Here is a 14,087-nt window from a genome sequence, read left to right on the forward strand (position 1 = left end):
CACATGGAGTTAATCGACCATGAAAGCTGGCAGTGATAATGCAGTGAGAGATTAGTGTTGGCTGACTGGCTCTTAACAGATGACAACAACACAACAGCCAGAGTGAAATAAAAGAGCTGCTAGAACAGGAACAATGGAGCTGTTCATCATCTGCCAATCTAGACTGTCTAACTACATGTATACAGTGCCTTGCGAAAGTATTCGGCCCCCTTGAACTTTGCGACCTTTTGCCACATTTCAGGCTTCAAACATAAAGATATAAAACTGTATTTTTTTGTGAAGAATCAACAACAAGTGGGACACAATCATGAAGTGGAACGACATTTATTGGATATTTCAAACTTTTTTAACAAATCAAAAACTGAAAAATTGGGAGTGCAAAATTATTCAGCCCCCTTAAGTTAATACTTTGTAGCGCCACCTTTTGCTGCGATTACAGCTGTAAGTCGCTTGGGGTATGTCTCTATCAGTTTTGCACATCGAGAGACTGAAATTTTTCCCATTCCTCCTTGCAAAACAGCTCGAGCTCAGTGAGGTTGGATGGAGAGCATTTGTGAACAGCAGTTTTCAGTTCTTTCCACAGATTCTCGATTGGATTCAGGTCTGGACTTTGACTTGGCCATTCTAACACCTGGATATGTTTATTTTTGAACCATTCCATTGTAGATTTTGCTTTATGTTTTGGATCATTGTCTTGTTGGAAGACAAATCTCCGTCCCAGTCTCAGGTCTTTTGCAGACTCCATCAGGTTTTCTTCCAGAATGGTCCTGTATTTGGCTCCATCCATCTTCCCATCAATTTTAACCATCTTCCCTGTCCCTGCTGAAGAAAAGCAGGCCCAAACCATGATGCTGCCACCACCATGTTTGACAGTGGGGATGGTGTGTTCAGGGTGATGAGCTGTGTTGCTTTTACGCCAAACATAGCGTTTTGCATTGTTGCCAAAAAGTTCAATTTTGGTTTCATCTGACCAGAGCACCTTCTTCCACATGTTTGGTGTGTCTCCCAGGTGGCTTGTGGCAAACTTTAAACAACACCTTTTATGGATATCTTTAAGAAATGGCTTTCTTCTTGCCACTCTTCCATAAAGGCCAGATTTGTGCAATATACGACTGATTGTTGTCCTATGGACAGAGTCTCCCACCTCAGCTGTAGATCTCTGCAGTTCATCCAGAGTGATCATGGGCCTCTTGGCTGCATCTCTGATCAGTCTTCTCCTTGTATGAGCTGAAAGTTTAGAGGGATGGCCAGGTCTTGGTAGATTTGCAGTGGTCTGATACTCCTTCCATTTCAATATTATCGCTTGCACAGTGCTCCTTGGGATGTTTAAAGCTTGGGAAATCTTTTGTATCCAAATCCGGCTTTTTATACTTCTTCACAACAGTATCTCGGACCTGCCTGGTGTGTTCCTTGTTCTTCATGATGCTCTCTGCGCTTTTAACGGACCTCTGAGACTATCACAGTGCAGGTGCATTTATACGGAGACTTGATTACACACATGTGGATTGTATTTATCATCATTAGTCATTTAGGTCAACATTGGATCATTCAGAGATCCTCACTGAACTTCTGGAGAGAGTTTGCTGCACTGAAAGTAAAGGGGCTGAATAATTTTGCACGCCCAATTTTTCAGTCTTTGATTTGTTAAAAAAGTTTGAAATATCCAATAAATGTCGTTCCACTTCATAATTGTGTCCCACTTGTTGTTGATTCTTCACAAAAAAATACAGTTTTATATCTTTATGTTTGAAGCCTGAAATGTGGCAAAAGGTCGCAAAGTTCAAGGGGGTCGAATACTTTCGCAAGGCACTGTATGTTTAAAAAAAGCCCTCTTTCCCAAACACAATGCTAACAAGCTACTCCGACAAGTCTAAATGAGTGGAGTTGATGTGTTGGTGTCCAGGTGCTGTCAAGGCAGCAAGGCAAGGGAAATTGTTGTTCTATCCCGACTGTGGTATAGTACAAACACTGAACTCAATAGGTGGATAATATTACCACAGAACAGACAATGTGGGGTGAATAGTGAAACATTTATCACACAAATTCTGACAGCTACTGTACTACAATGGCCAATTGAAAGAGACTTACCATGACAAACCAATAGGAGTTGGGTCTGTAGAAGAGGCGGGACATGAAGCCCATTTGACTGGCAGGTGCCAACACATGGTGATGCAGGTGAGAGACAGAACAGAATGGGGGCCAGTGGAAGCCAAACCTGTAGACAGAAACAGGCAATGTTTATTTTCTTTTTGTCTCTGCATGATCTGCTGTGACAACAGCAGCATGTTCAAAATGCTAAATTCTACAGACTACTGAATGTGATTTGCTGTTGTATGTCATTGCATTAAGCCAAACCAATCAAATATGCATGCATAGCAAACATTTGGCCTATACAATTGGAGCCACTTGTTAATAAAAGGGCCGGGATGATACCAGTATTGCAACACTCGTCAGTATCGTGGCAAAGAAACAAAAACACAACATGGATTTAGCTTATTTTGAAAAACAGCCCTAATGTTGGAAAGATATCATTATGTTGTCATCTAGTCACATTTGTTCATTTTTCAGGCTAAATCACACAATACTTTGCATACAGCAGGTTTTTAAAGAACCAAAGAGTTGTCTGCTTGTATTGAATTTATTTTGCCATGGAAAACATATCTCAATACTGGTATTGTCACAACCCTAATAACATCTGAAGATTGAAAAACGCTCCTTCATTTGAATCATGTGACATTGACTGGAGAGAATGTTGTGGTCATACCTAACATCGCTGAGGTCTAAGACATTGTTCTTCTGAAGGATCTCCATCCCTATCTCCACCATCTTCTCTACTGATCACAGACACAGCAGGATAATCAGTTAAAACACACACACTCTGACCTTAGTATTCTTTGTTTTCCTTGTTATTTTGGTTAGGTCAGGGTGTGACATGGGTGATGTATGTGTTTTTGTCTTCTCTAGGGGTTTTTGTATGTTTATGGGGCTGTTTCCCTTCTAGGTATATTGTATGTCTGGTTGCCTAGATTGGTTCTCAATTAGAGGCAGCTGTCTATCATTGTCTCTGATTGGGAACCATATTTAGGCAGCCATATTCTGTGGGTACTTGGTGGGTGATTGTTTCCGTGTCTGTTTCACCACAAGGTACTGTTTCGGTTTTTCACGTTTCGTTTATTGTTTTGTACTGTTTCGGTTTTTCATTCAAATCTACTATGGACACTTACCACGCTGCATTTTGGTCCGATCCCTGCTACACCTCTTCAGACGAAGAGGAGGAAATCAGCTGTGACAGAATCACCCACCAAAACAGGATCAAGCAGCGTGGTGACAGGCAGTGGCAGGAGGAGCAGCGCAATCAGGACTATTGGACTTGGGAGGAGATACTGGATGGAGATGGACCCTGGACGCAGCCGGGGGAATATCGCCGCCCCAAGGCAGAGCTGGAGGCAGCCAAAGCGGAGAAGCGCCGGTTTGAAGAGGCAGCACGGAAGCAGGGATGGAAGCCCGAGAGTCAGCCCAAAAAATGTATTGGGGGGAGGCACACAGGAAGTGTGGCGAAGCCAGGTAGGAGACCTGCGCCAACTTCCTGTGCTTACCGGAGAGCGAGAGGGACCGGGCAGGCACTGTTTTATGCTGTGGAGCATAGCCCGGTGCGATACATACCAGCTCCTCATATCGGCCGGGCTAGAGTGGGCATTGAGCCAGATGCCATGAAACCGGCTCTACGCATCTGGTCTCCAGTGCGTCTCCTTGGGCCGGCATACATGGCACCAGCCTTACGCATGGTGTCCCCGGTTCGCCAGCACAGAAATATGATATTTCAAACTACTGGGTTAATCTAACACGTCATATATCCTTTTGTTACTATAAATCTTGCTTTTAAGATTGTTGTTGATGATATGAATATTAGTATTACTATTTCAGGCAATGATGCTTATTGATCTTATAACAATCAGTCACATAATCACACAGGTTTAAAGCACATTTTTGTCACCAGGAAATGCAGAATTTTAATAAGGAGCCATTAACAGTGCCAGCACTGTACAGCACACATACAGAAAAACATACATACTTACAAACTCAACACATACAAATAGAACAGAACAAAGCAAACAAAACAAAATACTTCCCTAGATAACATTTCTTTAAATAGTGGTTAGAACGTTGGAATCCCCGAGCTGACAAGGTACAAATCTGTCGTTCTGCCCCTGAACAAGGCAGTTAACCCACTGTTCCTAGGCCGTCATTGAAAATAAGAACATCAAAGTAATGTGAAGAAGATGCCAAATTAAAACAATTGGTACATCTTATATCCTGTTTTGTTCTTGACATTTTTTTTCATTATTCTCTTTTACAAATTTAAGAAAAGATTTAACATGGGATTTAAACCCATACCTTTAGTACAAACCATTAGAGGCCACAAGTGAATGGACTTCCAGGTATTTCTAAAGGTTTTTACAGTCCTCAGTTAACCAGGCAAAACACAGATACAACCTGAGTTAATGCTGGTATAATAGGTTACGCGCTGGTAAAACACAGCTAAAACCAGCCTAAAAGTCACGAGACCAGGTTTTACACAGGACAAACCCAGGGGAGAATGACTGCCCCCTCTCATTCAAGGCCAACCACAGTACTGCAGGCATTATTTGCAGAACACAGGATCCCCGTTATAGTGAATGGGAAGATGGCAATCTTTGTGTAAATAAAATAATAACAAACAAAAAAATAATGCTACTGATAATTGCTTCTATTATACCATATGTATGTGCTTGAACCGATTATTTTAAAATCGCACACAGAAGAAGTCATTATCATACTTTTGTAGCTAATGGCAGCGTGCCTTACCCCAATCTGCCTTCAATGTGAAAAACTCAATGAGAGGGGGCAGCACTGAGCTAGCCTGCAGCTTCACATCCTGGAGTAGCTCAAACTAAGCATGTTATGCCTACGTAAATCTCCCACATGAGACACCATCTTAACGGATTTCCTTGGCTTCAAATGCACTATTGAGTTTTCACATAGGAATGACTGGTGTCACATGATCAATGGCTTTGTCCGTTCATATATGAATTAAGCTCACTGTACTCTAACAGCTTGAGCACAGGCTAAACCTCACTGAACACAAAGCCATGTTGTAAACCATAGATAGACATGGCCCTGGCTTTTTTCTCTCTCTCTTTTCCGCTTCTGAGTCTCTCAGTGTCTCGCTCTGTTTACTGCACAGTCCAGACCTCCAGCTCCTGCACTGTGAAGTCTTGCTGGGTGGACAGGGGCTGGTTGTTGAAGGTGTGACAGGAGTAGCTGGCACCGTGGTACAGATCAGCATCCAGCCACAGGCCAAAAAGCCCCCTAGAGGTCAACAAGAGAAACATATATCAGACCAGAGCCAAGGGATGCGGTTTAGCCTATCTGATCTGTAGACATCAATGGGTTTGTGGAAGCTAACTAGATTTACTTTTAGATTAGGTATTTAGGTATTAGGTATTTTAGGCTTAGGTATTTCTGATAAAGAACATTCTGAACACTTACCCTCCTCCACCAATCTGTAGAGAGTCCATATGGCCCCTGATGAAGTACGAGTTCTCACCACTCCACCTGTAGGCCTGTGTGAAGAGAGAGGTGTCAGACTAACTCACGACAGTCAGGGGAAAGATACTGTGATGTTGACCACAGCCTATTAACTACAACGACAGGGGCTGTATCTAAAATTATACCCTATTCCCTATAGTACAAAGGTAAGCTCTGGTCAAACGTAGAAGTGGACTATATAGTGAATAGGATGCCATTTTGGACAAAGCCGTGCACACAACAGCATGCAGTGTTACCTTGAATGCAGGGTCGAAACTGTAGACAAAAGTCTCTCCTGTTCCGTAGCAACAGTCACTCACTCTGAAGGGATGGGAGGAGAAGGCACCAAACACCTGAGAGAGAGTAAAACAAACCTATTAGCATTTTACTGGGATCGTATGACCCATTCATAATGTAATAACAATGTACATGGATGTAATATTACGTTAAATGTCAATCATAAAGAACAGTACGTTGTTGAGATGTCCACCTTTTTTTCCATGTCTTTGATGACCAGAAGCACAGGACTGTCGATGTGGGCCATTTGCCTGTACAGAGTCTTCAGGCTGGTGCCATGAATGGCTGTGCTGTAGACCAGGTTCCATGGATACCCCTGTGTCCTTGCTGGCATGTGATTGGCTAGCTGGGGTTTCAGAAACAGAGGATGAGATTGATGATGAGAAAATGTCCCATTAAATTCACATGTCAAAGCTGTGTAGTGTTGAGATAAGTATGTGCACTTTATTTGCCCGGAACTCAGTATAAATTGAAGAACCCCCAAAAAAGTCCCATATTTAGCTTTGTACATATCAAATAAACCAAAGCACTAAGTTCCTCCCATGAGCTGGCTGTGTAGCTTATATAGTGCTGGGAGATGATTGCTTTACTTTTCCTTTACTTCATTAGGTTTATTTGATAAGTACAAAGCACCTTCATCAACATTTCTGTAAACGTGCCAGGATTGACTGTATTAGCTACAGTATTTCGTTTTGGTGTAGGTTAACAGTAACTCACACTCTCGATGCGGTGGTCATTAAGGAGCTGGCTGTGGTTTCGGAGAACAGGAAGTAAGTCCTCGGGCTCCTCGTCCTCAGAGCGGTTACCCTCCTCTGAGCTGCACACGCTCCGTCGCCGCTTCACTGCATCCTTCCCTGTGATGATCTGCAGGGAAATAACTCTTTAAGGGGAAAGTTCATGCAAATTACAAAATGACACATTGATTATGTCCCTGATATTATAATTTTCCGCATTCATGTTCAAATGATCTTAAAGTAACTTTATTAAGATACACAATCAATTTCAGATACTTGAAGATGATTTGGATATGAAACCACAACTCTGTTCAAACACACTCTCCTTTTCTCTCTGCTGTTAGTTTCTTAACCACACTGATATTGTAAAACATGAGTGATTAACTGACTCAAACGCAAACACACATAAAACATGAAACCACCCACAATCAGTACTAGTGATGGAAGGTGGGTGATAAAATACTAAATACAATAATTTCTTTCCAAGAAATTACCATTTTTGCAGACCACCCAAAAACGACTCTTCAATCAACAAAAAAGGCATACAAACTAGTATATTATCTCATGCTAAACATTACAATTCATGAATATCTGAGTATAGTTAGCAACCCACCTCTACATATGGCTCCAGACATTTGTTTGCAAAGTAAAGCACCTTGATGTTCTCCTGCATTGGTCTCATGTCTACTAATATTCCTCTTAGTCTAACACAACTCATTTATACTAATAATGTAACATTAGCCTTAGTATATGATACTGTATGTACCACAGGCACAGGCAAGAGTGTGAACTGATAACCTGTACCCAACCATCAAATGCTCTCTCTTAAATAATTCAAGTTTCATCCCCCTAAATATCATTGGCTGATAGCAACCCTGCTTATGGTAACGTCAACGGCCACCTCCGTTTTGTGGTTCAGATTAATTTCTCGAAAAACAGGATGTCATTTTCAGTTAACTGAATTATGGGAAGTATGCCCAAATAAGGGATGTCCACCAGGTGCAAAGTATGTAATGATTGCACTAACAGCAGTGGGCAAACAAGTAGCCTGGGTTCTAGTCTGTCTGCTAACCTTCCACTCCTTGTACTCCTGGGTTCTAGTCTGTCTGCTAACCTTCCACTCCTTGTACTCCTGGGTTCTAGTCTGTCTGCTAACCTTCCACTCCTTGTACTCCTGGGTTCTAGTCTGTCTGCTAACCTTCCACTCCTTGTACTCCTGGGTTCTAGTCTGTCTGCTAACCTTCCACTCCTTGTACTCCTGGGTTCTAGTCTGTCTGCCAGCCTTCCACTCCTTGTACTCCTGGGTTCTAGTCTGTGTCTGCTAACCTTCCACTCCTTGTACTCCTGGGTTCTAGTCTGTCTGCTAACCTTCCACTCCTTGTACTCCTGGGTTCTAGTCTGTGTCTGCTAACCTTCCACTCCTTGTACTCCATGCCATATGCCAAACATGTTTAGCATTATGAGAAGTGGCAAGGAGTGGAATGTTAGGAGAAGAAGACTGGTACCCAGGCTAACACATCTGTGCGTTGCAGGGACAATAGTTCATAGATATTTCATCACAACAAACCTAGTCTGGAAAAATAAATGTCAAATTAAAAAAAGTTTCAAACTTGCTTAAATCTATTATTTCATACTTGTATCATTTTTCTAATCCATTCTTTAGAATGATAAACTGCTCTCATTGTATTAGAGAGAGAGATCCTTGAGAGATAGAGATCCTTGAGTCAGAACTCACCTCCCAGTTTTTGGAGGCAGGGGCAGCTGGGTCGAGGAATAACTTGTCAATCACAGCCAGCTTGTCTTTCTCCACTACCAGATAGTGGGGATTCTTGTGGTGTCTCGTGTTGTTGTCCTTGGTGTAGAAGTGGTCAACCCTGAGGAGGCAATCACAATACCAGTCAAAAGCTTGGTATTGGTACACCTACTCATTCAAGGGTTTTTCCTATTTTTCCTACATCAATTTATTGTTTATGTACTTTATATTATGTAATACATGTTTCACCAAAAGCCCACACACTCTTCTGCAATATTATTGAAACACAATCTTATCTAACAACCACAAGCCAGAAATCTTTAAACAAGTCTAAAGTTAACCAATTTCTGCATGGAAAAACAAGTCTTTCAGCTACTTTTCAGAAATAACACTTACAGGAAAAAGTTCATTAAGGGTCCAAATACATGACTACACACCATTGGAATGCCACTATCGGATCATGTATAGCCTTCACTTGTGGCTCACCACCCACATGCATTCTTGCACACACAAGACCTGAAGTCTCATGCAGAAGAGGCTGGAGCTGACATAGGCCTAGCTATTCCCCCGAACAAGAAAACCCCCAAAAGCTGCAATATCAAAATCCCTCCCATTGCTCTAGCAAAGAAAGTGCAAGATTCGTCTTTACAAAACCCGTATTTCTCCAAATCAAGCATCCAGGTTTGGTATCCAAAGTAAGTATTGTGACTTACTCTTCAACGCTGTAATTGGCTCCCATGCTGAATAGTAGCCAGGGTAAAAAGGTGGTTCAGGGGATGGAAAAGGAGGTGAAGAAGAGAGGATGATGTGGTGAAGATGAGAGCGGATTGTCTGGAGGCTCAGAGCTTTAACAGCATGTCCACCCCATCTCAGCCATCAGGCATCTTATACTCCAGCGTTGCCTTAGATAAGCCCCTTTCACCATAAAACCCTTTTTTGAGGTCCTTCAAGGCTGCCTGGCATGGAGGATTTCATAATGGCGTTAGATAGCCTCTGTGACACATCTTGACTTGCTACAGTATGCCTCTCTGGGCTGGACCTGGTTCAGAAAATGACTGTGTTAATTCACTGTCTCCGAGACGCTAATTTCCGAACAGATAAAGGTCTGGCTGACGGACACTGTCTATCTCTATCTGTCTCTTTTCTTGATACTTTTGTTTTATTGTAATCTGCACTCTATTGTGTGGAACACAGCCAGTCCCAATTGACTCCCTACCACTTCACTTTGGTCCTTACCCTTCAAGGTGTGCAGATCTGTAAGGTGGAAGCTCCTCCACTACATTGCGTATACCTATCCATACCCTGTACAGTCTTCAAATCTCCAAGAGTTAGTGTCAAGAGGAAGGGGTAAGGAGCGAATTGGAAACTCTATCTAAAAGAAAGCCAGGGGTCACAGAGGAGGCCGAGGTTACACAACAGTAGCCAACCGTAAGATGGAAGAAATCCATATTAGACTGTGTGGGGGCTGATTATACAGACACACATGGAGGGTCGATGGTGTTGACAGTTACATGAATATGTGAAATTAATTGTATTACGTTAAATATAAATGGACAACTTTCCATGAGTGAAAAACATTAATCATGCGCAATAGACAGCAGTGAGTTAAAGATCTACTGGTACCTACTGCATATAAAAAAATGAATGCAGATTGAGAAAACAATCTGGTATAGTGGGTGTGATTTCCAGGATAATTGCTTAATAATTACAGTTTGTACTGTACCTGTTAGACAACTTTCACTTGGCAGTTAAGCATCTATTAGTTGCTTCAACTCTCCTCCAATTCATGCAAATCCGCTCTCTGCCTCAGAATGTTCCAGATGAGTCATGGGAAAATCTCACATGGACCTGGACATGCTAAAGGCATCCTTAGTGCATTTAAATATTAATTGCAACTAATTGAATGGCCACTTTGGGATCTTGTACAAAATGCAAATCAGGCAATTAGTATTTAAACGAAAATGTATATATTTAGATGGGGGATGGGGAAGAAGGCCATGGCATGTCTTTAGTTTGGTTTGCTGTGGTAGACTGCTGTAGACCCTGTGGCAGGCCCTCTATCAAAAACAATAGAGTAGAAGGATGAGGAATTATCATCCAGAATACAAACAGAGTTTGACACTTCATCAGACCATTCTCACAGAGACTTTGACTGGACCTAGGGATATTACATGTAAGAACCACTGAAATGTTGTATAGCGCAACCCCAATCTATGAAACCCATTGATTAAAAAAACGTACTGTTTCACACAGAGGTTATCATTCCAACTCTTATTGTGTGTTTTCATGTCAATAGTGGTGCATGTCTGAGTGATTATAGGCAGTAGAAAACATTTGTCTATCACCCCTAACCTGCGTCAGTTAGTCTTACCTGCTGTAAACTGTGTACGTGACAAATAACAGTTGATTTGGGTTGGGAGAGATAGAGTAGGGTTCACACATAGGTCACAGACTCTAAAGAGGTGTCAGAGAACTAATAGGATTACTAGGCTACCACGTGAAAACAAAACTGTGAGGAGAATATTGACCGTTCAAAAGGTTTTGAAAAAGTCAACAGCATTCACTGGTAAAAGGCAAAAGTGCAGGTGTCAGCCCTCTTTAAAGATGGACTCCTGACGTCCACCTGTTCGCTCACAGATGTTGAGGAAGAGGAACTGCCTTACTGTAAAACAAAACTTTACTACTGTATTTATCATCCTCTGATAGGGAGTTGTCTCTTCCTCCTATATATGCACACAAATACCCATTTTATGAGGATGAAATTAAATAGAGAAGTACTATCCACCTAGAAGCACATAGCCATTCAACTGTCAAATATAGACAATGACTACATTGTAGCCTTTTTTTAACTAGGCAAGTCAGTTAAGAACAAATTCTTATTTACAATGACGGCCTACCAGGGAACAGTGGGTTAACTGCCTGTTCAGGGGCAGAACGACAGATTTTTACCTTGTCAGCTCAAGGATTCAATCCAGCAACCTTTCGGTTACTGGCACAACACTCTAACCACTAGACTACCTGCCGCACCATTCAGTTATATGAGAACATGAAACTGATATTTCCCTTATTTATCTCAGTTTAACTATTTCATTCTGTCACAAGCCACACATTAGGGAAAGGGGATATCTGGTCAGTTGGACAACTGAATGCATTCAACTGAAATTTGTCTTCTGCATTCAACCCAACCCCGCCTTAATTAATGTCATCGGTGTCCGGGGAGCAGTTGTTGTTGGGGTTAACTTCCTTGCTAAAGGGCAGAACGGCAGATTTTTCCACCTTGCCGGCTCTGGGATTCAAACAAGCAACCTTCCGGTTACTGTCCCAACACTTTAACCGCTAGGCTCCTTCACCAGCCAGAGGTTCCAGTCAAGTCAAACAAACTACATGCAGTAACAAATGCATTTTATTAGCAGCTAAACATGCATAACTCTCTCTCTGATTTTCATGTGTAACCTTTTGCTTTGGGATCAGTACCCATTTAGAGCGTATGCAAAAAGTTGAACATTTGGGCCAAGTGATAAAGTTTGTACTTTTTCTTCAGTAGGCCATAATATAGCTTAGCTGTAGTTTCACGTGTCTCTTTCTTGGTTTGCTGCAGCAGTGGAACATTTTTCATTACCAAGACAACTCTGGGCCCATTATAGAGAAGAGTCACCCTCACCTGTCCTGCTATAAGGCACAAGAGAAGAACTTGAGTTGAACCAGTTAATTTTGGGTGGCGTAGAACTACACGGCTAGTGTCCGAGGCCCCACAGAGCAGCAGTAAAATCACAGCAATAGCAGCCACATTCTCCTGACCATGTTATCTTAAACTCACCCAAATGACAATACACTACATATCTCAATGAGAGATCCAACCACTTTCAGCCGTTCTTGAATAAGAGAGTTGGCACAAAAGGACCATGACGTAAAGTAGATTCAGATGGCTGTGCAAATAAACTTGGTAATACTGTATTCCTTTGCCTGGCTGGTTTTTTAAATGTATTTTTTTATTTCACCTTCATTTAACCAGGTAGGCCAGTTGAGAACAAGTTCTCATTTACAACTGCGACCTGGCCAAGATAAAGCAAAGTAGTGCTACACAAACAACAACACAGAGTTACACATGGGATAATCAAACGTACAGTCAATAACACAATGCAAAAATCTATATTCAGTGTGAAAATGTAGTAAGATTAGGGAGGTAACGCAATAAATAGGCCATAGTGGCGAAGTAGTTACAACTTAGCAGTTAAACACTGGAGTGAAAGATGTGCAGAAGATGAATGTGCAAGTAGAGATACTGGGATGCAAAGGAGAAACAAAAAAAGAACAATATGGGGATGAGGTTGTTGGGTGGGCTATTTACAGATGGGCTGTGTACAGGTGCAATGATCGGTAAGCTGCTCTGACAGCTGATGCTTAAAGTTAGTGAGGAAGATACAGTGGGGAGAACAAGTACTTGATACACTGCCGATTTTGCAGGTTTTCCTACTTACAAAGCATGTAGAGGTCTGTAATTTTAGGTACACTTCAACTATGAGAGACAGAATCTAAAACAAAAATCCAGAAAATCACATTGTATGATTTTTAAGTAATTAATTTTATTGCATGACATAAGTATTTGGTACATCAGAAAAGCAGATAATAATATTAATATTAATATTTGGTACAGAAACCTTTGTTTGCAATTACAGAGATCATACGTTTCCTGTAGTTCTTGACCAGGTTTGCACACACTGCAGCAGGGATTTTGGCCCACTCCTCCATACAGACCTTCTCCAGATCCTTCAGGTTTCGGGGCTGTCGCTGGACAATACGGACTTTCAGCTCCCTCCAAAGATGTTCTATTGGGTTCAGGTCTAGAGACTGGCTAGGCCACTCCAGGACCTTGAGATGCTTCTTACGGAGCCACTCCTTAGTTGCCCTACCTGTGTGTTTCGGGTCGTTGTCATGCTGGAAGACCCAGCCATGACCCATCTTCAATGCTCTTACTAAGGGAAGGAGGTTGTTGGCCAAGATCTCGCGATACATGGCCCCATCCATCCTCCCCTCAATACAGTGCAGTCGTCCTGTCCCCTTTGCAGAAAAGCATCCCCAAAGAATGATGTTTCCACCTCCATGCTTCACGGTTGGGATGGTGTTCTTGGAGTTGTACTCATCCTTCTTCTTTCTCCAAACACAGCGAGTGGATTTTAGACCAAAAATCTCTAATTTTGTCTCATCAGACCACATGACCTTCTCCCATTCCTCCTCTGGATCATTCAGATGGTCATTGGCAAACTTCAGACGGGCCTGGACATGCGCTGGCTTTAGCAGGGGGACCTTGCGTGCACTGCAGGATTTTAATCCATGACGGCGTAGTGTCTTACTAATGGTTTTCTTTGAGACTGTGGTCCCAGCTCTATTCAGGTCATTGACCAAGGCCTGCCGTGTAGTTCTAGGGTTGATTCCTCACCTTCCTCATGATCATTGATGCCCCACGAGGTGAGATCTTGCATGGAGCCCCAGACCGAGGGTGATTGACCGTCATCTTGAACTTCTTCCATTTTCTAATAATTGTTACCAAGCTGCTTGCCTATTGTCCTGTTGCCCATCCCAGCCTTGTGCAGGTCTACAATTTTAACCCTGATGTCCTTACACAGCTCTCTGGTCTTGGCCATTGTGGAGAGGTTGGAGTCTGTTTGATTGAGTGTGTGGACAGGTGTCTTTTATACAGATAACGAGTTCAAACAGGTGCAGTTAATACAGGTAAT

At 42.2% G+C, this 14,087-nt stretch overlaps 1 protein-coding gene across 1 annotated transcript; it reads right to left on the reverse strand.

Moving 5' to 3' along the window:
- Window positions 1–3,973: 3,973 nt before the first annotated feature.
- Window positions 3,974–7,414, reverse strand: LOC112247763 (nuclear receptor coactivator 7). Its single transcript, XM_024416585.2, has 6 exons — window positions 7,213–7,414; window positions 6,583–6,729; window positions 6,059–6,211; window positions 5,826–5,921; window positions 5,530–5,603; window positions 3,974–5,349 (listed from the first exon to the last, which is right to left on the reverse strand). Exons 1-6 carry the CDS (start codon window positions 7,315–7,317, stop codon window positions 5,214–5,216), a joined length of 711 nt encoding a protein of 236 aa, XP_024272353.1. The 5' UTR covers window positions 7,318–7,414; the 3' UTR covers window positions 3,974–5,213.
- Between the last annotated feature and the right edge of the window lie 6,673 nt (window positions 7,415–14,087).

This window comes from Oncorhynchus tshawytscha, linkage group LG23, assembly GCF_018296145.1.
Source record: "Oncorhynchus tshawytscha isolate Ot180627B linkage group LG23, Otsh_v2.0, whole genome shotgun sequence".
In the NCBI taxonomy this organism is placed as follows: Eukaryota; Metazoa; Chordata; class Actinopteri; order Salmoniformes; family Salmonidae; genus Oncorhynchus; species Oncorhynchus tshawytscha.

What these genes read in the sequence shown, in the direction of transcription:
- LOC112247763 (XM_024416585.2), bottom strand. Translation starts at nt 7,317, where the DNA reads ATGAGTTGTGTTAGACTAAGAGGAATATTAGTAGACATGAGACCAATG. An exon ending in ATGACCACCGCATCGAGAGT is followed by an intron (nt 6,212 to 6,582) that starts GTGAGTTACTGT and finishes CTGAAACCCCAG; the next exon opens with CTAGCCAATCACATGCCAGC. An exon ending in TCAAAGACATGGAAAAAAAG is followed by an intron (nt 5,922 to 6,058) that starts GTGGACATCTCA and finishes ACTCTCTCTCAG; the next exon opens with GTGTTTGGTGCCTTCTCCTC.